The sequence below is a fragment of the Pongo pygmaeus genome, chromosome 19, assembly GCF_028885625.2.
Source record: "Pongo pygmaeus isolate AG05252 chromosome 19, NHGRI_mPonPyg2-v2.0_pri, whole genome shotgun sequence".
In the NCBI taxonomy this organism is placed as follows: domain Eukaryota; kingdom Metazoa; phylum Chordata; class Mammalia; order Primates; family Hominidae; genus Pongo; species Pongo pygmaeus.
The window spans coordinates 52,844,861-52,871,575 of NC_072392.2; the positions used below are offsets into that span (position 1 = coordinate 52,844,861).

General features: G+C 47.3%; 2 protein-coding genes across 2 annotated transcripts in view; one reads left to right on the forward strand and one right to left on the reverse strand.

Moving 5' to 3' along the window:
- The first annotated feature begins 2,458 nt into the window (after positions 1-2,458).
- Positions 2,459-19,437, forward strand: LOC134738767 (transcription initiation factor TFIID subunit 4-like). Its single transcript, XM_063657045.1, has 6 exons — positions 2,459-2,663; positions 2,757-3,465; positions 4,296-4,477; positions 9,104-9,214; positions 15,670-15,847; positions 16,497-19,437. The coding sequence occupies exons 1-4, from the start codon at positions 2,459-2,461 to the stop codon at positions 9,109-9,111; spliced, it is 1,104 nt and encodes a 367-aa protein (XP_063513115.1). The 3' UTR covers positions 9,112-9,214; positions 15,670-15,847; positions 16,497-19,437.
- The window catches only part of LOC129016548 (HEAT repeat-containing protein 6-like), a 36,134-nt gene continuing 28,624 nt past the window's right edge, over positions 19,206-26,715 (reverse strand). The window contains 6 exon segments of the mRNA XM_063655429.1: positions 19,206-20,160; positions 22,061-22,201; positions 22,204-22,264; positions 23,352-23,448; positions 24,354-24,478; positions 25,695-25,817. Of these exon segments, the coding sequence (XP_063511499.1) occupies positions 19,589-20,160; positions 22,061-22,201; positions 22,204-22,264; positions 23,352-23,448; positions 24,354-24,478; positions 25,695-25,817 (1,119 nt within the window). The 3' untranslated portion in view covers positions 19,206-19,588.

Here is a 26,715-nt window from a genome sequence, read left to right on the forward strand (position 1 = left end):
AACCCATCTCTACTAAAAATACAAAATTAGCCGGACATGGTGGCACATGCCTGTAATCCCAGCTACTCGGGAGGCTGAGGCAGGAGAATTGCTTGAACCCAGGAGGCAGAGGTTGCAGAGAACTGAGACTGCGCCATTGCATTCCAGCCTGGGCAACAAGAGTGAAACTCCATCTCAAAAAAAAAAAAAAGCATTCTCTCCCAGGCAACCCTAGTGAGGGTATGAAGCACAGTGTGTGTGTGTGTGTGTGTGTGTGTGTGTGTGCGCGCGCGCACACACGTACAGGTATATGCATGTGTATGTATGCGCATGTGTGTCTGCGTGTGTGTGTGTGTTGTAGGGGTTACAGTGGACAGGATGTGGGAAGGCAGCTGCAGCTCCAAGCTGCAAGTCTTTCTGATAGAATGCTTAAGATTCCTCGGACCACAGCAAGAGAGTGTTTTCATTTGCACCCATTTTTATTAGCATTTAAACCTGCATTTTTTGTAGCATGTAAACCTTAAGTTGCTTAACTATTCCTTGAAGCATTTACACCAGTGGTTCCCAACCTTTTTGCTACCTGAGACCAGTTTTCTTGAAGATAACTATTCCATGGACCCGGCAGAAGGGGAAGGGATGATGCGGAGATGATTCAAGCCCATTACATTTATTGTGTGCTTCATTTCTAGTATTATTTCACTGTAATATATAATGAAATAATTACACAATTCACCATAATATAGAATCAGTGGGAGCCCTGAGCTTGTTTTCCTGTAATTACATGGTCCCACTTGGGGGTGATGGGAGACAGTCACAGATCATCAGGCATTAAGTTCTCATAAGGAGCATGCAATCTAGATGCCTGGCATGCGCAGTTCACAGTAGGGTTCACGCTCCTATGAGAATCTAATGGCACCACTCAGCCTGGCATGCGCAGTTCACAGTAGGGTTCACGCTCCTATGAGAATCTAATGGCACCGCTCGTCTGACAGGAGGCAGAGCTCATGCGGTAATGCGAGGGATGGGAAGCGGCTCTTTCTACAGATGAAGCTTTGCTCCCTGGCTGGCTGCTCACCTCCTGCTGTGCAGCCTGGTTCCTAACAGGTGAGGACCCCTGATTTACCCAGCAAGATAAATACATTATTATGTCAATTGAAATTATTCACCTTGAACCACCCAAAATTACCTTGCCCAAGGGTCCCGTAGCGCACTTTGAGAGCTGTAGACAGTAAGCCTGGAGCTCCACTGAGCATTCCATCTCTCCACCATCTGTGGGCTAACAGGCTGTGTTAGTTTCCTAGGGCTGTTTTACAGTACCACAGACTGGGCACCTTCAACAACAGAATGTTACCATCTCGCAGCACTGGAGGCCACGAGTCCAAGATCAAGGTGTCAGCAGGGTGGGTCCCTTCTGAGGCTGTGCAGGAAGGCTCTGTTCCAGGCCTGTCTCCTGATGCGTGGGTGGACGTCTTCTCCCTGTGACTCTCCATTAAGGGTGATTCTGGTGAGGGCTCCAAAGAGGAGACTTGGACAGAATGTTGGTAGATAAATGTGTCAGTGGAAACCAGAGGGTACACAGGACTCCATCCCTGCCCATGGCTTTCTGGGGACAGATCTGTCCAAGCAGCAGCCATTCCCAACCGAGTTCTGTTTCTGGAAAGCCAGGCAACAGCTGGGGCTGGGCCCTCTGGGATTTGTTTAGTGACCCGATTATGTAGGAGGCCTGGAGTGGGTGGTTGGGTGGGGGGGTGGTACCAATGCAATGATGCCCAACCTCATTGCATCACTCACTTCCCAGGCCCTGCCCTCAACCCCTCCTGACCAGGCCCTGTCCTGGTTCTCAGCCACCCTGTCCCAGTGGGTGCTTCAGCCCACTCACTGACCAAGTAAGGGACTGACTCCAGGTTACAGAGTGCTGTGTTTATGTGACCTGAGAATATGTGTGCGCACAGTGTGCCCGCAGTGTCCTTGTACAGTTGAGCATGTACATGTCCTGTCCGTGTGTAGGCAGCCTGTCCACACATGCCTAGGAGTGTGACTCCATGTCCTGGTAGATGGGGAAGGAGAGAGGGAGTTGTGCCCAGGGTCCCCTGATTACTTCTATGGGTGCATGTTTGTGCGTCTTGTTAGGGGTGCTTGGGGGTATGGAAGATTCTGCCCTGGGTGCCCTTGATCATGTGTGTGTGTGTGTGTGTGTGTGTGTGTGTGTGTGTGTGTGTGTGTGTGTGTGTGCGCGCGCGCGCATTAGGGGGTGTACTGTGTTACAGCATCCTCAACCAACTCTGTATGTGTGCATATGTTTGTGTGTGTGTGTCCTACAGGTGTGAGCGAGTGGATGCTTCCACTACGTGTCTGCACGTGTGTGTGCACTTGCATTGTCCTTGCACACCTGTGTGTGTCCCGTGAGAGCGAACGGAGCCCAGCATGTGCTGGCACCTGCAGGAACGTGTGAGTGTGCGTTCTGTGGGTCCCTGTCCCGATGGCTCTCCACTTGTCCCAAGTGTCACGACTACGAGGATGGGGACCATATCTTCGGAGCCTGAGGATCCAGCCCAGGTCCAGCCCTGTGCAGCCGCCCGCCAAGCCGCCAGAGAACGAGCCGGATGCCCAAGGCTACGAGTGGACGATTGCAGTTAGTTTCCAACTCGCCGACTTCGCGCCCCTCCACTGGCTCCGGCTTGGCGGTCCCGGCTTCGGGGTGCCCTCGGTCCCTCCCCCTCGCGTCGTCGCGTTCTCCCTTGCCACAACCCCCAGCCGCGGGGCCGCAGACCCCTAAGAGCTCCATGAGCTCTCCGCGCCCTGTCCACCGGCCCCGGCCCCGGCCCCGACCCCTCCCCCGACCGGACCAGGGAGGTGGGAAGTTTGGGGGCACCCGCTGGGGGTGTCCCATTTCCGGGTCTGGGCTCCGGGGAGTCGGCGCGGCGCCCGCTCCCTGCCCGCCAGCTCTTTGGGAGCTCAGGCGGGGGCAGCCACTTTTGTTCCCGGGAAGAGTGGAGCTGCGTCCCGGGGAGACACTCGTTGCAGCCGGCAGCGTAGTCGCTCCCCGCTGGCCGGCCGCTCCGGGAGGGACCCGCAGCGGAGGGTCGGGGCTGGGGCGGGCTGGGGAGGGGGCCCAGGGCTGGGGCCGTTTCGGCCTCCCGGGTGGCGCGCGGGCCGAAGAACTAGGAGGACTGCCGGGCCGGGCCGCTTGTCCTTTGGAAAAACCTTGGCGGTTCCTCCTCTGGTGTCCGTGGACCCCGCCGCGGCGTTCTCCGGGGCCGCGGACCTTTGCCCACCGGTTGCGCCCGCTGCCCCGGGGCAGAAAGGATCCCCCTTCTCCCGGACCGAGCCCCGAGCCCCATGGAGCAGGCAAGCGCCAGAGTCCCGGGGCCGAGGCCCGAGCAGGGGGCACTCCGGCACCTTTTCCCGCCCCCCGAGGGTGCCCGCCCGGCCCGGGACTGGCTGGGAAACCGAGGCCGGAAGAGGTCGCAGTCCAGCGAGGAATCGGTTTGTACGGGGTGGGGGTGGGATGGGAGACCCCTCCCCAACCCCACCAGCCCCAGCCCAGCTGTGGCCCCAGCCGTGTCACTCAGAAAACCAGCGTCAAACCCTATCCTGCTCAGGATGTGGACCTTGCCTGGTGACAGTCCTGCTCAGGCTTCTCCAGGGCCCCTCCACCGCTCTGCAGGGGTGTCTGCGCTGGGCCCGGGCACTCACCAGGGCCTGCAGGCTGCCAGCCTGGAGTTTCCCTAGCATCAAATGTGCCACCGGAAGCTGAAGGTGGGGATGACCAGTGCCCCCCCCGGAGCGAAGACCCCCGCATCTCTCCAGGATGGGGGGTCTGCTTGGGGGTCCACTTAGGGGTGTATCCCTCAGGCATTGGAAGTGGGGATGGGAGGCCCCGAGCCATGGTGGCTCCCGCAGTCCCCAGTTCTTTCTCTGTGTAAATCCAGCTTTGCAGGGACGGGGACGTGGCGCATTTCCCGGAAGAGCTGGGGTCCTGGGGCGTGGGGAGCTGGGGCTGGGGTGTGGGGAGGGGCCCAGGGTGGGCAAGCTGAAGCAGGACTGGCACAGGCCTCTGGAGGGCCTGGGGGAGGCTGGACGCCCCGGGGTGCACCCTTGCTTGTCCGCTCTTCTAAGGGTCAGTCTCAGTTTGCCCATCTGTAAATAGGGTTGATTGTCCCTGCCCTACGTGGCTGTTGTGAGCATTCAACGAGCACTGCCAGTCCTCGGAGACTCTTGGGTTTTTTTATTGTGCTAAAATATACAAGTATAAATTTCCCATTTCAACCATTTCTTTTTGCTCCTTCACTCCCAACCCACCCACCCATTTTTAGGGTACAGTTCAGTCATGCTCAGTACCTTCACACTGTGTGCAACCCATCTCCAGAAGCCTCTTCATCCTGCGAGATTGAAACTGGACCCATTAAACAACAGCTCCCCGTTCCTCCTCCCCCGGCCCCTGGCAACCGCCATTCTGCTTCCTTCTCCATGGATGTGACTATTCTAGGAACCTCATGTAAGTGCAATCACCCACTATCTGTGCTTTTGTGTCTACCTTCTTTCAGTCAGCAGAATGTCTTCAGGCTTCATCCATATTGCAGCCTGTGTCAAAACTTCCTTTTTCAGGCTGGATGATACTTGAGAATCAAAATCTCCTCTCCTGAACACTTCACCAGCAACAGCATCTGAGAGGCCCAGGGAGGGGCAGGGCTGGGGTTTTGGGGAGAGTCTCTCCTCTCAAAGCCAGACCCTCCCCATCTATCCCCTCAGTGCCAGCAACAGCCAGGGCCTCCTCTCATGGCTTACTCCTCCTGTCCCTCCCGTGGGAGTCGCCCCTAAACCATGGGGTCAGTTTCTGTCTCTTGCCAACTCACTAGCTGGGGAGGGTCTATCCAAGAGCCCCCCTAACAGCTCCCTGACCTGGAATCGGCCTTCTGCCCTCCCCCTTCTGTGGACAGAGGTCAGACTCGTGGGAGGGCAGCCCCACAGAGGGCTGGGTGGAGGCACTGGTGGGAACCCCGGGTCAGGGCCAGGGAAGCCACCTGTTTGGGCACAGAAGCCGTTGGCAGCACAGTGACACGGCCTCAGGCAGTGCCCACTGGTCTTTTTGCTTCTGGCCAAATGTGTGGCTGTTCAGGGTGCTCAGGGACCTGCCGGGTGAAGGAGTGGAGAGGCGGCAGCAGAGGGCCCATCACAGTCCAGGGGTCAGAAGGACAGAGCAGGCATCACTCCGTCCCAGTGTGGCAGTGCCCCCAGCCTAGCCCCCACGGGTGTCTTGGGGTATGGAGGTGGGACAACCAGAGCCACTGGACAGACATGCCAAAACTTCTGGTGGCCCAAAGGTATGCAAGTGAAATGTGTCAAGAGACAGGACCCAGTGAAAACATTTTGAGCTACAACAAACAAATATATATGAATTGTAAGAATAAGACACAGTGGTCAGGCACTCCCTGCACAGGGTGGGCCACCAGATTCCCAGAACTCTGCACTCGAGGCACGTGGTGGGAAAGGCAAGAGGCCAGGGTGAGGGAGTTGGGTTTGGAAGAGCAGCCATGTCACTGTGGGTGCACATGGGGCCACTGAGCCAGGCCCTGTCCCAGAGGCAGCCCCACAGTGCAGGGCACAGCTCACATATGCCCACCTGACCTCAGCCACTTCTCTGGCATCTCACAGGGGCCTGGCGTGCAGGGAAGGGGAGGAAACGCTCTGCCTGCCAGGCCCTGTGTCCACATCGTCTCCCTCCCTCTCACTCCAGTCCTGGGAAGATGGGACTCTTACATCCTTGCCCTTTTTTTTTTTTTTTAAATTTTGAGAAACAGTTTCAGTCTGTTGTCCAGACTGGAGTGCAGTGGCACGATCATGGCTCACTGCAGCCTCTGCCTCCCGGGTTCAAGCAATCCTCCTCCCTTAGCCTCCCTAGTAGCCGTGACCACAGACATGTGCCACCACACCCAGCTAATTTTTAAATTTTTTGTAGAGACGGTGTCCCACTATGTTGCCCAGGCTGGTCTTGAACTCCTCGGCTCATGGGCTGGGATTACAGGTGTGAGCCACTGCGCCCGGCTGAGGCGCAGATGATGATGAAGCTGAGGCTTAGGGTGAAAAGTACTCATCCACTTCCTAGCTAGTGAATACAGGGGCTGAGCCCAGAAACCAAGCCAGCCAGGCCCCCAAACTTCTGCCCTTTTCCAGTGGCAGAGAAGTAGGTGGTTGGGAGCCTCCCAATCCCCCGGAGCTCTGCCAAACCAAGGTGGGGTCGGCCTGGGAGGGAGACTCAGCCTCCCGTTGGAGATGAACCTGGTATGAGCAGCCACACTGCCTCCCTGACCCAGCTGGGTAGAGGCCTTGCAGTGCATCTTTGAATAATGTTCTGGGGTTACCGGCTGCGCCCCACAGATGCCACAGCTGCCTCCCTACAGCCCTGTGCTCCAGCCCAGAAGAAAAAAAAAATGCAGTTTTCAGAAACAAGAGCCTGCTGAGGTCAGCGAAGCCCCTGTCTGCCCATCCTTCTGTGTGTCCCTGGGTCTGCACGCTTGGCTGGGTTTTCTAAAGGAACCGAAGGCAGAGTGAGTGAGGGGTGCCATCTTGTGGAGGAACCCTCTGTGGCCGATCAGCTTGTGTGACCTCTGTGGACTGACTGGGAGTTGTGACAAATATGGCCAGAAATGGGGCCTGGTCTCGGACGGTGACCCGGGGTTATGTGGATTTAGGGTCGGTGAGGGACGTGGCCTCTCAGGATGCCGTGCTGGGAAGATGGGGGAGGGGAGTCGGGAAGATGGGGGAGGGGAGTCAGGACGAGGGAAGGGCCTGACCAAAGCGGGGTGGGGAGGGAGGCTCAGAGGAAGGTGAGCCACCTGGCTTTCAGGATGATGAGGAGAGAAAGTCTGTCCTGACAGAGGCCCCATGACAGCTGCCCTGGGCCAGGATGTTTGTGGGAGGGGAGATTGCACCACAATGCCACCCTCACTCCCTCTGTCTGGAGGTGTGGGGCGAGGGGCTTCTGTGACAGGGGCCATGAATGGACCCAGCCAGGAGACCCAGGGGACAAGGGCATCTGCTGGCCCAGGCACCTGCAGGCCCTGGCAGCTCCGTCTCCCCGATTTCCCATTCACACCCTTTGCTGTTCTCTACCCGGGACCTGAAGCCCATGGACCACAATGGGCTGGCACCACTGTGTCAAGCTGCACCTGCGGCCAGGAGTCAGGAAGGTGAGGGAGTTTCACCCAGGCTTGCCCACCAGCTGTGCCCACCCACGGTGATGGGGCCTGGACTGGGCTGGGGGCACCCAGGGAGGCCCACAGCTGCCACTCCCTCTCAAAGCTCAAGCAAGTTGAGGAGACCTCAGCCACTCACCTCCATGCAGAGCACCCAGTCTGTCCCACACCCGGGATGCCTTCCAGCGTTACCGTTACCTACCTGCTGATCTGGGGAAACCCCTGGAGAATTTCCAGGCTGGCATTTTATAAGAAGCATTCTCAGCTGGAGGTTACTATGATGTGCAAACAAAGGACTGTGGTCAGATCACACTGGAAAACATTGTTAAACCAGTTTCTTTACTGTAGGACTTACCAGAGCCTTTAATGTGCTGATGGGCTGCTCCTCGACTCTCAGTGAGGGGGATGAAGTAGGCAGCATCTGCCCAGTGTATTTGACCACAGAATCCTCGTTCCCATGAGAGATGGGCCAAGAGGCCGACCGCAAATGCACTTAAGGCACCAGCACAACAGGTGCATCTAGGAGAGGAGAGAAAAAAATGCTATTAAATAAAAGCATCAAGGTGACCTTGAGCCATGAAAAATCAGAACTTCTTAGACTTCCTTCCTTCTGTGCATCCTACACTTCAGTGTTGTTTTATTTTTAGTTTCATAGGGCAGAGTCTGAGTTGACTTGGGGACCTAAATGTGTATGCCTGGGGCCCACCGCAGTCCAGGAGGACCACCCCAGAAGGGAACATTGTGCCTTCTCTGGGGAAGGCAGGGCTGTAGGAGACACGGCAGTGCCCCACCACCTACTCCTGGGGAAGAAATGGCTCCCCACACCAGGCCTGGATGTCCTTATGCTGCAAGTGGAGCTCAGGGATGTGAGAGCCAAGAGTGAGTGTAACCAGGGAAGTGTGCCCAACGCAGGAGCTCAGTGACCCCTAACTTGTGGGACTGGAGCTGGCAGAGCCTGTTGTAGGAAGTCCCCAGGACTCTCCCCAGTGTTTTATAAAGAGCAGTCTTCTTGTAGACCAGCTCCTGAAAGCAGTGCGAGAGAGGGATTCCTGTGTCCTTTCCACGGTGGGGAACCTGATGCTGCCACAGAGCTGGAATTGAAACCCCGGGCTGCCTGACCTCCAAACCTAGGCTGGGGTGGCGGGCATCAGACTGAGTCAGACACGGAGCTCAGAGTCGCTGGCACAGGAGGAAGGAGTGGTGGCAATATTCCAGCTCAGAGAGGCCACTGCACGAGCATGCCCGAGGCCAGGATGGGTTCCAGGCAGAGGGGACAGTCTGCAAAGGCAGGGCAGGCCCCGGGAAGGAAACTCCAGTTCCACACCAGGTGTCCTGCAGAACCCACCCCAGGGCACCAGGGGCTGGAGCTGGGATCCTCCTTGGATGAGCCTCCTATGGCTGCTGCAGCAAATGACCACAAACTTAGAGGCTCAGAGCAACACACTTACTATCTCGCCGCTCTGCAGGTTAGAAGTCTAACAGGGGTCTCCCTGGGCTAATGCCAAGGTGTCGGCAGGGTTGCGTTCCTCCTGGAGCCTGGGGGCTGCAGCCATTTCCTGGCTCTTTCCAGCTTCTAGAGGCCGCCTGCCCTCCTTGGCTGGTGGCCCATTCCTCCACCTTCACAGCCGGCCCGGTTGCATCTCCCTGGCCTTCTTCCTTGGTGACATCTCACTCTTCTCTTCTCTGTCCTTTCTTCTGCTTTTGAGAATGCTGTGACCACATTGGGCCACCCAGACAGTCTAGGAGAATCTCCCTATTTTAAAGTCAGCTAATTAACCACCTTAACTCCTTCTGCAGCCTCAGTTCCCCCTGGCCATGTCAATAACATATTCACAGCTTCGGAGATTAGGATGTGGCCATCTCTGGGGGCCATTATTCCATCTACCACACCCTTTGGTGCTAGTAAGATCATTTTTTCCTTTCTCCAGGCAAATAAGCTTAGAACAAAAGCTCTCCGTAACACTCTGAACCACGTGAAGAAAACCCTCACTTACTACAGGATCACAGATGAAGACATGATCCACAAGAGCCTGCAGTGGGTGAGGGCCCTCGGCTGCCTCCTCCCTCCCCAGCCCCCACCCGGAGAAACTGATGCGAGTGCAGGGTCAAGTTCAGACCTCAGACCCGTCTCCCACTTTGGTCCCTTTCTCCTCCTGAGGGACCTGGAGGACGGAGTCTGCCCCTTCTCCTTCCCGGCATAAGCATCAGGTCAGCTGCGGTGGAGAAAAGGGTCCCTTGTGCTTGGAAAGAAAAGCAAGCATTCCTACGGGTTGTCACTCTGCCCTTCCCCTCCCCCTCCACGTCCTGGTTCACGCTGAGTACTCGGGGCCTCCAGGTGGCTCGGGGCCTCCAGGTGGCTGCTCACGGCATCTTGGCCCTACCACCACCACAGATGTCCCTTTCGGGAGGACTTGGGGGCAGTCCAGGGCCTTGTCTCTGGGGAGGCCTGTGGGGCTGGCTCCACGCTGTGACCACAACTTTGTAGATTCCCCACGATGTAGATTGGATTGTGCACATGTGCACACACACACATTTGGAGCACGTGTAAGCGCACACTTAAGAGTGTATACCCATACACACATGTACACATATCATGAAAAAATCTGTAATGAAATATATCAAAATAACTGTGATTATCTCCAGGTGGTAGGAGAATAGGTAATTTTTTCTTACATGTGTGTCTTGTTTTGTTTTTTCCAAATGTTCCACAATGGAGATTCATTACTTTTATGATATGGAAAAACAACAAATGTTATTTAGAAACCTAATCTATAATAGCTGTAATATTACAATAATTTAGTCTGGGCACAGTGCCTCACACCTGTCATCCCAGCAATTTGGGAGGCTAAAGCAGGAGGATGGCTTGAGACCAGGAGTTTGAGACAAGCCTGGGCAACATAGCAAGTCCCCCATCTTTACAAAAAAAAAAAAAATAGATTAAAAATTAAAATAAATAAAATAATTTAAACAGTTTCATAAAAGAGAGTAAAAACAAGTTTGGGGAGTAGACTACATGAAGGCTGGGAATCCACCGGGCTGAGTGGCCTTTTTCTTAACATCCCAAAATGGAACAACCAAACACGGCTTTAGAAACTCTTCCAGCACCTGCCAGCATGTGTGGCCTGTACTTCTCTGGAGAGGAAACCCACTGGCCCAGTTTGGAAAAGAATCTAGTATGAGACTGTATCTGATTTATCTGTTTATTGAGACAGGGTCTCACTCTGTCACCCACGCTTGGTGCAGTGGCACAATCTCAGCTCACTGCAGCCTTGACCTCCTGGACTCAAACCATCCTCCCATCTCAGCCTTCCGAGTAGCTGGGACCACAGGTGTGTGCCACCATGCCCAGCTAATTTTTAAATTTTTCTTTTGTAGAGATGGGATCTTTCTATGTTGACCAGGCTGGTCTTGAACTCCTGGCTTCAAGCGATCCTCCCACCTTGGCCTCCCGAAGTGCTGGGATTACAGGTGTGAGCCACCACACCTGGCCTTGTATCAGATTCAGTACTGATTTTTTTTTTAACTATTGTAAGTTTAGCATGTCATCATTTCAGAATACACTGCTTCTCAAAAGAATGAAGGCTACAACAGCCTGAGTCTCTGTTTTTCACGAATTCCCCAGATGATTCTGAAACACACCAGCTTGAGGCCCTCCACTGTTGCATGTTTGAAAGTAGTGGTTCTCAAACTTGTCTGCAACTAGAATCACTTGTGCAGCTTTTAAAACTCTCAGTGGCAAGACCGTACTCCAGACCACAAAACTCAGGGGTGGGGTGAAGGGGGCTGTTCATCAGGAGTGTAAATGTCCCCAGGTGATTTTAATGAGCAGCCAGGTTTGAGAACCAGCGTCCTAATGGGAGCAACCTCATAGCCAGGTGTTGTGCCTTCTGAGCCTGAGAAACAACTCTGGCAAAACCTTGCGTCCGAATAACTTTGTGTTCTCTGTCTCCATCTGGTGGTCATTTTGCTACATTGCTATTATTTACCTGTGCAACTTGGGATCTTGTACTTTTAAGAAAGTTTGCCAAAAGAATCAAAAAGAACCAAAAAGACTTGAAATTTCAAGAAATAAAAATGGCTACAAAATATACCATTATAAAGAACAGAATGATCTAAGAGTTATAAATGCATTTGAATAATGCATCTGAATCTTTTGCAGTACTTGGCAAATTAAAAAGCAGTCAATAAGTGCTACTTATTCCCATTATAATTAAACGTAAGTTAGACCCCATCTTTTGGGTACCAGTGATTCATTTTGAATGAATGGCTTTAATTCAACCAAAAAACATATTTAGTCTTATTATACCTGGCATACTGTTGGCAGTGGAGAACAGACACAGTCTGCATGGTGAGAAAGAGATTGTGCATGCGTGCGTGTGTGCGTGTGTGTGTGTGTGTATGAGAGAGAGAGAGAAAGACAGAGAGACAGCAAGAGAGAAATTATTATTTTAACAAAAAGACTGTTTGGGAGTATACTGCTCTATGAGTTTTGTAACCCCATCCCAATCAGGATTCCAAACAGTGAGAGAGAGAATATTATTTTAATAAAAAGGCTATTTGGGGGTATACTGTTCTATGAGTTTTGCAGCCCCACCCCAATCAAGGTTCCGAACAGTTTGATCACTCCCACAAAACTGCTTCATGCTTCCCTGTCATGGCATCCTTGCCTCACCCCAATCCCTGGCCACCAACAGATTTGTTTTTTGTCCCTGTAGCTTTGCCTTTTCCATAATGTCATGTGTTTATACAATATGTAACCTTTTGAGAGTGGCTTCTTTAACTTACCAAAACTTCCTTCTTTCTGCTTGTTTTAGGTTTATTTTGCCCTTTTTTTCTTTAGTTTATTAAAGCTGAGGTTTAGATTATTGACTTGAGCCTTCCTTCTTTTCTAAAATAAGCATCAAATGCTATAAATTTCCATCTAAGCTCTTCTTTAGCTGGATCTACACATTTTGATTTATTGTATTTTTGTTTTTGTTCAGTTTAAAGTATTTTCTAATATCCTCATTTCCTTTGAGACTACCTCCTTTGACCCATGGATTACTTAGAAGTATATTATTTAATTTCCAAGTATTTAGAGATTTTTGTCAGTTATCGATCTCTGATTTAATTCCATTATGGTCAGAGACCTTGCTTTGTATTATTTCAGTTCTTTTAAATTTGTTAAGGTTTGTTTTACGGGTTTGGAGCGGTGACTCATGCCTGTAATCCCAGCACTTTTGGGAGGCCAAGGCGGGTGGATCATTTGAGGTCAGGATTTTGAGACCAGCCTGGGCAACATGGCAAAACCCATTTCTATCAAAAATACAAAAATTACCCAGGTGTGGTGGCACAAGCCTGTGGTCCCAGCTACTCGGGAGGCTGAGGTGGGAGGACCGTTTGAGCCTGTGAAGTTGGGCTGCAGTGAGCTGAGATTGCTCTACTGTACTCCAGCCTGGGCAGCAGAGCAAGACCTTGTCTAAAAAAGAAAAAAAAATGTTGTTTTATGATCCAGAATGTGATCTATTTGTTCTAGGGATTACTGAGAAAGGCAGGTTGGGGTCTGCAACTGTAATTGCTGATTTGCCATTTCTCTTTTCAGTTCTGTCAGGTTTTGCCTCATGGATTTTGAAGCTCTGTTGTTAGGTACATAGATGCTTAGGATTGTTAATGTTTTCTCTGAAAATTGACCTTGTTATCATTATGTAATGTCCCTCTCCATCCTTGGTAAATTTCCTTGCTCTGAAGTCTGTTTTGTCTGATGGTATATAACTACTCCAGATTTCTTTTGATAGTATTTGTATGATATATCTTTCTTTTTTGTCCTTTCATTTTTAATCTATACTATTTACTTAAAATGAGTTTCTTAGACACATATAGTTGAGTGTTGGGTTTTTCATTCGCTAGTTTTTTACATTCAACAATCTCTGCCTTTTTATTAGCATATTTCAACTTTTTAAATTTAATATAGTCGTTGATATGTTTGGATTTGCATTTAATATTTTATTGTTTGTTTTCTATTTGTTCTCTATTTTTCCCTGTGTTTTTCATTCCTGTTTTGACTTTTCCTGCCTTCCTTTGGATTATTTGAATTTTTTTGAATTCCATTTTAATTCACTGATTTTTTTAACCATATCTTTTTGTGTAAGTTGAAAATGTAGTTGCTTTGGGGATTACAAAACACCTAGGTTCTTATAGTCTATTTAGGATTATATATTTAGTGCTTCACATGAAATGTAGAAACCAGCCTGCCCAACATGGAGAAACCCCGTCGCTACTAAAAATACAAAATTAGCCAGCCATGGTGGCAGGCACCTGTAATCCCAGCTACTCGGGAGGCTGAGGTGGGAAGATCCCTTGAGCCCAGGAGTGTCTTCAGGAAATTAAGGTTCTCTCTGTTCTCTACATGTCAAGTAGTTATGGACGGTATCCTGAACATTCTAATTTTGTGTTATGAGAATATGGGCCATGTTGGAAGCCTGTGTTTTTGCTTTGGCAGGCAATCGTCCTGGTTAGGTTCAGTCCACAAGTTCCCACCGGCCTCCTGCGGGTTGTGGTTCAATGTCAATTAAGCTTCAGAGCCTTTGCTGCGCTGTTCAGATCCGTCCCGTGTGTGCGCCACCCAGTGGCAGGTACGAGACTGGACAGTGGCTTGTCCCACGGATCAGTTCTCAAAGCCTTTGGTCAGATCCACACATGGAATGCCTGGGCATGAGCCCAGGAGTTCACATACAGCTTTAGGGTATTGCCTTCTTGCGTTCCCTCCTCTCTGAAATCTCAACACTTTACAGTCTCAGGGGTCCCTCTTTCCGGTCCCCTGGCTAGAAAGTCAGGGTTTTAACTGTACTGCTCTGCCCTACAGTTTCTGCAACTGTCTGCCTCCACAGCCAAGCATGGAAGGTTGTGTAGAGAGAAAAAAGCCATGGGCACGACTTCCTTGCTGTTGGGACCATTCTTCCCCTGGCAGAGAGATGAGTTTCCTTCCCTTGAAGTTCTAGGCACCTGCCTGGCTGCCACTGCTGCAGTGAGATTGCCTAGGGGCTGGTGTGGGGAGAAAAGAGACAGCAAACACAGGATTTCCCCACTTTCGCTGACCTATAAGGGTGCTTCGCTCTCTCCTAGGGTCAGAAACAGAGGCTCAGAGCTCTTTCTATCTGCATCTGGTATGCAATTCCAGGTTGTGGCTCATCTTTGAGTCCAGGCCAGGAGACCCCAGAGGGGGAATAAAATGGCAGACTTACTGCCACTTTGGTGGTGTTTTGAGTTCTCTTTTCCTTCCCGGATCTTCCTGCTACCACTTTGTTTTCAGAGCTAGCTGCTGCTGCCTGTGGTCCAGGATTCATAGTAGCATTCAGTGGGAAAGACAGGATGGAGTATGACTGGAATGAGAATGGGAGGTGGATTTTTATTTAAAAAACAAAAGCATGGATTTTTAAAGGTTGAAAAATGCACACTAGTTGGGGGAGAAATTTCTCTTTTCTCCCACAGTGTGGTAGCTGTAAGCCTGATTCCTGGCTTGAATTTTTGTTTTCACTTTTCCAGATGACCTTTAGAATCATTTAGTCCTTAAATTAGCCAGGTGTGGTGGCACACACCTGTAATCCCAGCTACTTGGGAGGCTGAGGCATAAGAATTGTTTGAATCCATGAGCAGAGGTTGCAGTGAGCCAAGATAATATGACTGCACTCTAGCCTGGGTGACAGAGTGAGATTCTGTCTCAAAAAAAAAAAAAAAATCATTTTGTCCTTTAAAAAATTCTAATTTTGATGGGAATTTTATGAAATGTGTACATTTGGAGAAAAGTAGCCTTTTAATAGATTGAGTCCTTCAGTCTAGTAATATGATATATCTTCTCATTTAAAAAAATCTTCTTTTATGACCACTGGTAAAAGTTTTTATTTTTTTTCCTCAGAATCCTTGCATAAGCTTGGTTAAATTTATTCTCAGGTATTTTTATTATTAAAATTTTTATTAAAAATCAAATTGGTTATTGCTGATATATAGAAGAGCTACTGATTTGGTATATTTACTTTGTAACCAGCTGCCTTATAGAACTTTTATTGGTTTTATTACTTTCTGAATATTGGTTTAATTACTTTCTGAATTTTGGTTTTATTACTTTCTTGGTTTTCTGCACACAAGGATTTGTGAATCCAATCACTCAGACTGGTTTTCTGCAAACAATCATAATTTGGAACCTCTTTTTGAAAAAAAAACTTTGAAAATTTTGATTTTTGGTTTATCGAATCACATTGGCCATTAATTCTTGTACAGTATTAGGTAATATTGGTGATATCATTCTTGCTTGTCTTGGTTCTGAGTCTTTTAGCTTCCAGAAGTCCCTATTAAGATAGGTATATTTCATTATGCTAATGAATTATCTTTTTGAATTCTTTTTTAAAAATAATTTTGATCAGAAAAGGATACTGCATTTCATCACTCTTCCAGCATCCATAAAAATGACCATTTGTATTTTCTTATTTGACCCACTAATGTGATTGCATTTTATTAATAGGACTTTCCTGCATTCCTGCAGCAAATCCTGGCTGGTCATGGTGGAGACTGTAAAGCAATCATTCTCAAGGAGGGGCTTTTTCACGCAGTATGCCTGGAGAGAGGCTGCACCGCCACCGCATTCTTTCCCGATGAGTCCCGTGAGCCACGGCTGTGGGCTACGGTGTTGTGGTGCTCAGGTGTGTTGGACGGAAATGGTAATTGAATGAGTGCTCATTTTCCAAGACTTTGGCCCCACCCCTAATATAATGTCCATGTTCCTGGAGCTGAGGATCCCTTCAGCCTAGGCTTGAGGACTCAAGGTGCATACTAGAACAAGACAGACATTCTCCAATATCCCACTCTAGGGATCTTACTCCAGTGAGTAGAAGCAGAAAAATTCCAGCCCAGGGAGAAGACCCAGGAAAAGTGTAACAAGAGGCACCATCTGTCACTGAGCCCCTCTCTCTATGCCAGGCTCTGAGCCAGGAGCTACTCCTGAACAACTGTGTGCGGTGCTGGTATCCCTTTCCAGATAAGTGGTCAAGTGATTGCCCAAGGGTGTAGTCATTAAGTAGAGGAGTTGCCCTTCAAAACCAGGAGTAATTCCTGAGCGTGTGCAAGCTGGAGATGTGATTCCTGAAGACTGGCTCTCAGGAATGGGTCATAAGGCAGAACCAAGAAGGGGGTTCCTACTCCCCTGTTGAGTGTGTGTGGCCTCTCCCACTTCTAGTCCCTTCTCTTTCCTGGGAGGGACCCGTGGGGGCTAGACAGAGGGCTGTTCCTAGTAGGATAGAGAGGTCCTGCAGCAGCACCTCTCCCTCACTGCTGCTTATCTTTCTGATCCAGGTTCCCGAGCCATGCCAGCTAGCACCTGACCTACAAGATTCCAGCTGTTTAACTGCCATCACAAAGGCTCATGATGTGTTGACAGTATTTCTGCCTACTGCTCTGAAAATTCAAGGAAATAAATACCTGACATTTACTGAATGCCAGAAGCTGTTCTAAGAACTTTCTATGTATTATCTATTTTAGTCATTATAACATCCTTATGAAGTAGGCACTTTTATCCCCATTTTACAGATGAATAAAATAAGGCACAGAGGGGTTAAGCAACTTTCACAGGTAGAAAGCTGCACAGCCGGGATTTAAGCCCAAGCTCTTAACCACTGCACTATATCAATGCAGCAAAGGCTGAATGAACCAGAGTATTTGATTTACTTAGCTCTTATGCTGGAAAGATGGTGAGGTTTTTGTTTATGGTCTGTATTCATACACAAATATCAAAATCGAGGACACCTTTGCATTGGTGCGCTATAGAAGTTTTCCTTTTTTGTTGTTTAGAGAGAAGGTCTTACTCTGTTGCCCTGGCTGGAGTGCAGTGGTGTGATCACAGCTCACTGCAACCTTGACCTCCAGAGCTCAAGCAATCCTCCACCTCAGCCTCTTGAGTAGCTGGGACTATAGGTGTGCACCACCACAACCAGCTGATTTTTAATTTTCTTTTTTTTTTTTGTAGAGACAAAATCTCGCTATATTGCCCAGGTTGGTCTAGAATTCCTAGGGCTCAGGTGATCCTCCCGCCTTGGCCTATTGGGATTACAGATATGAGCCACGGCACCCAACCTCAGAAGAGGCACTTTTCTTGAGTTCTGGAAGGTGATAGGAATTTTTTTTTTTTTTTTTTAACTCGTCACAGAAAAGGTTCAAAGAGTAAGATAAGCAATGTCTCATAATGCTGTAGTCTAATGGACAAGGGCCCTAGCCATCTGTGCCTGGATGACTCTTCCTCCCAATTTTTAAGTGTCAAAAGATAATTTAGAATCTGGCATTCTGCATTAGAAATCTGAACCAGTGGGGCTGTGTGCTGATTTTCATCAGCTTAAGTTGTGTTTATTGTCTGTGGCTTCCTTTCCCCACAGCAGCTTTATGGAGGCACGTGCCCAGGCATCTGAGGAGCTTCTGTCCTCTGGTGTATGTACACCCACAATGCTGCAGAGAAGAGAATCAGCGTACTGTTGGGACACAGCAGATACCACTGCCTTCTGAAATTTCTGGAGGTGCTATGCCATGGTTCTTTTTCTGCACATGAACATTAACATCCACATCAGGATCTGGAAACCTTTACAGAAGCTAAAGTTTTAAAAAGAAAATGAATGGGATTTTATTCAAGATAAGGAAAGTATATGAGTGAATCATCAAATGAAACCATGAGGCCACTTCACAAATATTTTATCAAAAAACTCACCTGAGAAAACTCAAAGAATCACAGTAATAAGCTATCTATGCCACATTTTTTTTTCCTTTTTTGAAAATGCCAAGAAGCTACTACTAAGAATGTATTCAAGAGAAGGAAGTTCCAAGATTCATCACAGGGTCAGGTGGGCTCAAATGTTTCCTGGGCCCTCTGTAACACTTCATGTTCAGAATTGTCTCCAAAGAAAAGCAATTTAAGGGAACATTCAATATGGGTGTCTTTGCTGTGCTTGCAGTCTTCATTCATGGACATTGATATTCTATCAATGGAAAATTGAGCCTTTAGTGAACCTGAATACCCTGTTCCCCAATCACTGCCCAGAGAGCCGTTTCTGAGCAGCCAACATGTCAGAAGACAGGAAAACAGCAGCTAAAAGGCAAAGGAGAAAAATGGAAGACACGTGCCTTTACACGTGTATTTTAAGCTAAATAACCATGATAAAATATCACCAAAACCCATTTTTTGTATCTTTTTAACTGTCCCACGTCAAAGATAAGTATGGACAACTTTAATTGCTTCTTATATATTCCTAAATTCCTAATTGAAATCAATTCCAATAAATCGTTGGTGCTCAACAGAGAAATGCAAAATTTAAATGTACATATTCAGTAGAAATTACTTTCATAACTTTTGGGGCATTATCAAAATATAATTGGAAACCCCTCTTTGTAACCAACTAAATTAACCAAATGATCTTTTCTTAAAGGCACAAATTAAAAGGTGGCAAAACAACCACATATTTAGTGTGTGGGATCACATTCTCCCAAAGGGCATCAGGAAATTCAGGTAGAAGTCGATGTTGTAGCCTAGGTTAGAGGGCCCTTGCTTGCTGGGAGTTAACTCTGGTTATTGGATTGTGGAGCGGTGTGGCAGGGAAGGCGGTCGGGGAAACATGGGCACTCCAGAAACTCAGAGCAGCAGCTCATCAGCTGTGAGGCACTGTCAGCATCCTCGCGTCCTGTGCGGCTGTGAGGCACTGTCAGCGTCCTCGCGTCCTGTGCGGCTGTGAGGAACTGTCAGCATCCTCGCGTCCTGTGCGGCTGTGAGGCACTGTCAGCATCCTCGCGTCCTGTGCGGCTGTGAGGAACTGTCAGCATCCTCGCGTCCTGTGCGGCTGTGAGGCACTGTCAGCATCCTCGCGTCCTGTGCGGCTGTGAGGCACTGTCAGCATCCTCGCATCCTGTGTGGCTGTGAGGAACTGTCAGCATCCTCGCGTCCTGTGCAGCTGGGCCAGGACAAACTGGCTGAACTGCAGCTCTGCTTGCAGCTTGCTAGAAATACAACTTGGTAACAACAGGAGATTGTGGACACACTATTATTCGTTAGTTTATTACAAAACTACAGATACAATATACAAAATTCTAATTCCGAAATCCTTCTACATTTTTTTTTTCTGAGACTAAATGCCCTCAAAGCCCCTGTCTGCTTGGCCCATATTACAACCTGACTCCTCGGCTCCTGGATGCACAGGTCAGATGTTCCAACAACCCTGACCATGGCCAGTGCTACGGAGCCACTCCAAAGGTGGTTGAGCCCTCTGTGAAAATTTAAATGGCTGCTAAGTCATTCTAAATAAATAGTGAACGGATTGTTCCTGCCCCTAAGATGAAATCCCACAGATCTTATGCTCAAGCTCAGGTCTTCCTATTGCCACCTTCGACATCTAGAAAGTACGGTGGGATCTTCACTGGTTTGTTAACCCTGGGAGTGCCCCTTGTGATCCAGATGAGTCAAAACAAACGGCCAGGATCTCTTCTAAAAAGCCCATGACGGCCCTTCTGGCTGTGTCTCCAGTCAGTGCCTGGATGCTGCCCATGTGCTTAAGGGCCATTCTGACCATCTGGTCTCTTTCCTGTGGGCTGTGGGGTGCTCCAGTGTCATCTCCCTCTGCTCCTGATTTTAAAAACTGTAGGATATAGGACTGGACCATATTCCCATTCAGTTCAAGGGTTTCTTTGATACAAAGGAGGTCCGAGGCACTGGCCAAGCTCAAGAGGTGAATCAGTGCCTGGCAGATTTGGGTCCGTAGGCTGGCACAGTACTTGAATTCCAAAAAGTCTCTGGTGTCTTTGCTCTTCTGTAAGGCAGTGACCAATGCATTCCAGATCCCAGCATACGGGTCAACAGACCCGTACTGCTCTCTCTTCCCCGGGACGGAAAGGGCAGCTGCAGATCTGATGCGCACTTTGAAGTTCTTGCATGATGTCACGACCGATGTCAGGGCATTGTAGGCCTGGAAGGTCCATGGGCCTGTCCCTAGAAAGAATCCACAGTCACTAAAACAAATGCAGGCTTAGAACTAGGTGGGGTAAGAGGGAGAGGGGCGGAAGGAAGCTTAAACACTAGTGCTCAAGACACTCATTTTATGTGTTCACTTCATTCTCACAATCATCCTGTGAGACAAGGGTGGTGACTGACTGTAGGATCCTAGGTAAGTGGCCAGGTGCCAGTCCCCAAACCTCCCTCTTTCCCTACCTCAGCCTGCCACTTGCTTAGAGCCTCTGCTACCCGATATAGGGCCTTTGGTGACTCAGAAAAAGGCTTCTTCTCTGGGAGAATTCTGTCCCATGGGGGTATGGCTTCGTGGGCAGAGCGTGGACTGAACTGCAACCCCACCTATCCTCTCAGTTGGGCACTTCTGAGCTGTGTGCAAACCACACACTGCATGCTCGCCTGCAACAGCATCCAGACACTGCTCTGGCCATAGCAAGTCATGCGTTTTATTGCAAAGATAAAGAAAACTTACAATTTCAAGAAAAAGATGCCCAGATGTCTATCTTTTCTCCATACCTGTAGGCCCTAGGAAATCAGCCTGCTTTCCTCCTTACCAGAGCTACTGCTACCCACTCCATTTTGGGGTGTCCTTACTCCTCAAGATGGGTGACAGAGTAGAATGCAGCTTCTCTTAACCCTCCCAGCTCTTCCCGGCTTCTCTGTTGCCTTTGAAGACAGGCAAGCAGGCCCTTTCCATTTGGCGGATGCCACTGCCATTGACAATGGGCCACTGCTAGAGCTACGAGACACTCACAATCCAACCCGCCCAGAGTCCTTTATCAGTTTCTAGCTCCCTTTTCTTATGTGGCTCTTGATAGCTCTGCTACTGGATGCTTTCTAGTTCTCAAACTTCCTGCCTCTTTGGAGCTTCCCTTTCCCTCCAAGTCATGCAGGTAAACTTCTTTCTCTAGTAGGCTGAGGGCAAGGGCCATACAGGAAGGCAGGTAGGAGCCAACCACCACTGAGGTGCCCTGGTTTCAAGGATTTCTTGGCTCTCCAGAAGGCGGACATCCACCTCAATGGGTTCCAACCCAAAAGGTCACCCTTAGGTGACTTCCTCAATGGAAGAAGCCGGGAGGCTACTTCACATACTCCCAGCTGACTGGTCTGCCTAGACGCTCTGGGCAATAAAGGGGAGCAGAGCCAGACTCCCCTCACTTGATGCGTGCTCTCCTCTCCAGGAACACATCCTTAGGTCTCTGATCTTCTGAGAGAGAGAGACGCAATAAAGCGAATGCTGGCATTCAAAGTGAGCGAGGTTTGGAGGCTCCAATCCATACACCTAAGCAGCTACTGGTCCTGAATGACATATCAAGGTGCATGGCATGCCACTACTTAGAGACAGATGCTCTCCTGACATTTATTAATGGCATCCACTTCTGTACACAGCTCACAGGGGATTTCCAGTTTATATTCCCTCTCATTCCAGTTTTTTTCCTTCCTGTTTTCTTGACCATTAAAACAATATATGCTTATTGTAGACAATTGAGAAAATGAAAACAGAAAAAATCCTACCCATCCAGAGGCAATCACTGTTAATAATTAGTCCAATTTCCTTTCAGTCTTTTTTCTACCCATCTATTGAAATCATTCTGTAGAAATTATTTAATACCTGCTTTCATTTGTTTAACATCATAAGTATTTTTCCAGATTATCAAATTCTTGTAAGTAATTTTAAATGGCAACAAAATATCCCATTATATATCCCATTGTATAGGTAATGATGTATTTCAATGTTCCCCTAAACTTGTTTTCAGTATGTCTCCATTTTTTCCTAATACTATGATAAATAACATGTGACAAACATCTTTAACAACGATGTAGATTGGTGTGTGTTGTCCCAAGAGGCTTTCCACCAGGGAGTGAAGGGAAACTTTCTTACCTAAAGGAAGGGCAGGATTTTTAAATACATTTCCCATTGCATAACAAGCATTCCATCAGACTTTCATGGCAGCTTCTGTTAGAACAGTAGAAATTAGGGCCTGGATAGACTCCTCAATAATTTCTGCAAATGTGGGTTTTCTATATGAGAGTGTTGCAGAAAATGAAGCAAATTTCCAAGGGCCCGGACTGCATTGCTTTTTACCTAGAAAAAAATATAAATGCTTTAGAAATCTGTTTGGCCAAAGAGATGTTTCCAAAAGTCTAATTTCAGCTTTTAAAAAATCCAGGAGGTCCTCGACTTCTTAAAGCAAGTCCTTGGAACTCACAAGGTCTGCTCTGATTAACATCCTGAGGCATCAGAAAGGTGAGGTTCTACAAAACTCCTCTCTCTGATTATTTATTTATTTATTTTATTTAGTGCTAGACAGGACCTCAGAGAGGTCCATCTTCCTTGTTTTACTGAGATGGAGTATAAGGACTGGGGACAACAGGACAAGGCTGATTGCAAGACGATGAGGAGAAGCTAGGTTCCATAATTCCAGCCCAATACTTTTCTACTAGACTAGAGTCTCAACCTCTGCAGCCCACCAGAATCATTTGGGGAGGTTTTTCCTTTTGTTTTAAAACCGATTCGCAGGCCCTAACCTCAGAATCTCTGATTGAATTGCTCTGAGGTAGGGCTTCCTGGGTGATTACCAGATTTTCAGAAGTAGTATTAAAGTGAGCACATGGTATGGGTCAGGTACTGTGCTAGGTGCTTTAACATAAGGCATCTTCATATCCAGTGAGGTATATAACTTCCATGTTACATGTGAGGAGCTGACCTTCAGAGAAGTTACGTAATATACCAAAGTCACCCAGTTACTAAAGGGCAAGCCAGGCCTTGAATCCATGTATGTGTGACCTTAAGCCCAGACCTGTGCTTTTTAAACTTATTAGTTTAACAGGCAATATTCAAAGCTAAGAGCTACTCATCTTTCTGACTTGTCAATTCTACTTAAAATTTTTTTTTTTTGGAAATAAAAAAAAGTTAATTTTAAAAGGAATCTGAATATGTCATGTAGTATTACAATGGGTACTGATATTTTTCCGGAGACAGGAGACAGTAAAGAAACCATACATGTATGGAATGGGCCGTTTATACCCTGAGCACACCCTCAGTCTCCTTTGAACAGGAGTACATTTGGTGGGATAGTCTGAGGAACATCAAGCCACACTAAACTACCACACTGCAGCTACAATACATTAACTATCTGTTTGGGAGATACTGGGTTTTGTTGTGAGTCTACCTTGTCTTTATCCTTGGATGCTTCTATAGCTGATCACAACATTTTCAAGAGCAGGAGACCAGAGAACTCTTCCTGGAAACTTGGGTCTGGTGTTTCCCTGTTCCACCCAAAGCAGACAACACATGTTAAAAGGTAAATACACTTAAATATACGCATATAGAAATATATTCACTTAGCATAAGCATAAAAGTTTAGGAAAACAGTTTAACAAATCTGCTTAGATTATATCAAGAAACTTACAGTATATATCTTTTGACCCAACAGTTCCCCACATAGGGATGTCTCCAAAAAAAATCCCAAAGTGCAGATTTCATGCACAAAAATATTCACTGAATATAAAAGCCTACAAGCTTAAAGCCTAAAACAAATGTTCGGTAATAGAAAAATGGTTAAATAATCATCACACAGTGATAATTATGTAATCATAAATAAGGATTTCTAACAAGTCAATAACAGAATGCTTACACATTTTACATGTCACTTATATGGTGAAGTGACATGTAATTCACTTCATATTCATGCATTCAATTCAATTCAATAATGCACATGTTATTCATGTGCAGGACACTTGCACATGAATAACCAGCTACCTCTGGGGAGGGGAACTAAGGTGTCAGGGTAGAAGAAAGGCTTCACACTGAATGCTGCTTTGTACTATCTAGATTTTTTTTAAGCCTGTGAATATACTACTTTAAGAAATTTTTTTAAATGCAAAAGTACAGTAACCATTACTAAGGTTTTGCTTTTATGTTTTCTATAATGTGGACATATTACTTATATCGGCATACAGTATTTTTAATACATATATGTCAATATATTCCTAATATATATTAACAACAGCTTATTAATTTTATTTTCTGAAAGAATATCAAACAAAACAAAGCAGGAAGACTGCATAATTTGCGGGAACTACTGCTGATACTTTCATGGTAGGGATCGAGAACATTCTCTTGGGCCCTCAAACTCAGAAGTCAGCTGGGGAAAGCAAGCTCAGTCACCTACATGTTGACAATCAGAATGTCTGTCAGGTTGCCCAGGGACCAGGCTGCTTTGGCTCAAACATTCAGAGACTTGTCTTCAAGTGACATCAATATCGCATTTGCTGTGTCTGCAACAAATATGACATCCTATAACACAAAACAAAACACTGCAGTTACTTTAGCAGGTCATGCTGCTACCTTTGAAATTCTCAAACTTATTTTCAGATAAAGCTACAAGCCTTCGCGCACATTTCTGCTTGGAAATAAAAATTCATCTACTCAATCAATTTACTGTTCTTCTTGTATTTTACAATTTGGACACTCAAAAAAATCCCAGGGGAAGCTCCCATAATTTTGGTATGTGCCATGGACACCCGAGGAGCCTATGGATTTTGCTCTTATGAACACCAAATATATAAGCTGGCCTGGGACAGTTATCTGTGAACTCTGTGCTTGGTTGATTTCCATCTCGGGAAATAATGTTCTGAAAAAGAAATGCATTTCCAAAACACACCTTATGTACTACACACCACTCAGTGAGATAAATGTCACAAGTAAGAGTGAAAGAGGACATTATTTCCTTCTTAGTAAAAACTATGTCAGCTTTCTAAATGATGACTACCACCTGGTAATGTCCCATTTCATTTTTATTAGATCATTCATTAATTTAAGCATTTATTGGGTGCCTAAGGTCCCAGGCAGTGTGCTAAGTAATTAAAAATTAAAAATAAATAAATACCATATATATATATATATATGGTAATGCCTTCGTTCATTTATATATATATGGTATACATATGGTAATGCTTGCAGTTATGTATATAAAACTGTATGTATAACACTTTATATATATATATATATGGAGACAGAGAGAGAGAGAGTGTGCGTGTATGTGTGTGTGTGTGTGTGTGTGTGTGTGTGTGTGTGTGTGTGTGTGTCTGGCTCTGTCACCCAGGCTGGAGTGCAGTGGTGTGATCTCTGCTTACTACAACCTTCACCTCCCAGGCTCAACTGAGCCTCCCATCTCAGCCTCCCAAGTAGCTGGGACTACAGGTGCATACCACCATGCCTGGCTAATTTTTAAAATTTTTTGTAGAGACAGGGTTTCACCAAGTTGCCCAGGCTGGTCTCAAACTCCTGAGCTCAAGCAATCCACCTGCCTCGGCCTCCCAAAGTGCTGGGATTACAGGCATGAGCCACCATGCCTGGCCCATGACCACATTTTAGTAGCAATTAAAGAAATCACAGATTACAAAGCAATTTAGTTTCCTTTACCATCCAATGCAGGAGCTCTATATCCACAAAATAGGGGTGTCATGGACTACAAAAGGGGCACAGAAGAGCTAAATAGGCTCACTCTGACCTGTCTGAGACAGGGAAAAAGCACATAGACTCCCAGGGCCCGTGAAGTCGCAGCTTTCACTAAGCGATTCTTGCTGTCATTCAGCCCGAGCAGCACTGTGATGCACAGGATCTGCCTGTCTTTCTGCAATGAGAAGGTTGACAAGGGAAAAATGAGAATGAAATAACTACGAGCCAAAGGCTTCCATAAAAGATGTGAAATATCTGTGTCTGAGACCATAATCAGGAGTTGAACACCATTGCGACCTTGAGGCTACCCTGGTAAAGAGCAGGTTCAATTCAGATCCCATGATTATCAGAGCACCCACTTTGTGCAAGACACACACAGCATCTCATCACATTTAACCTTTATTAAAGTTGCCTTCTTTACAGAAGCTCATTTATGTAAATAAGAATGGATGCAAATGTCACTGAGGACTAAAGAAAAAAAGCAGTCTGAATACTGCTATTCTGAATAGCAGTATTCTGAATGCTTACGCTCCCCCAAAATTCCTATGTTGCAATCTTCACTCCCAGGGTGATGGTATCAGGAGGTGGGGCTTTGGGGAGGAGATTAGGTCTCGGGAACAGAGCCCTCATGAAAGAGCTTAGTGCCCTTATGATTGAGGCCCCAGAAAGCTGCCTGCCCCTTCCACCACTTGAGGACACAGCTCACATGGTGCCACCTGTGAGCCAGAGAGCAAACCCTCCCAAGGCACCAAATCTGTGTCTGTCAGTGACTTAATCTTAATTCCAGCCTCCAGAACTATGAGAAATACATTTCTGTTGTTTAGAAGACACCCAATTTATAGTAATTTATTATAACAGCCCAAACAGACTAAGACAAATACCATATGTGTTGGACAACAAATCTAAGTATTTTCACATACTTATTATTTTTCACATGAATACCATCTTATTGATGATAATACCAAGTTTTAGATAGGTTAAGAGTCAAAGTGCTAGCAAGTCGAAGAGCTGGGCTTTAACTCAGGCCTTTTAAACTTTGGATGTGAAATCTTCCTGAAATCTCTCTGCCTTCC

What these genes read in the sequence shown, in the direction of transcription:
- LOC134738767 (XM_063657045.1), top strand. Translation starts at nt 2,459, where the DNA reads ATGGCTCTCCACTTGTCCCAAGTGTCACGACTACGAGGATGGGGACCA. An exon ending in CCACTGGCTCCGGCTTGGCG is followed by an intron (nt 2,664 to 2,756) that starts GTCCCGGCTTCG and finishes CAGACCCCTAAG; the next exon opens with AGCTCCATGAGCTCTCCGCG. An exon ending in CGCAGTCCAGCGAGGAATCG is followed by an intron (nt 3,466 to 4,295) that starts GTTTGTACGGGG and finishes ACCCATTTTTAG; the next exon opens with GGTACAGTTCAGTCATGCTC.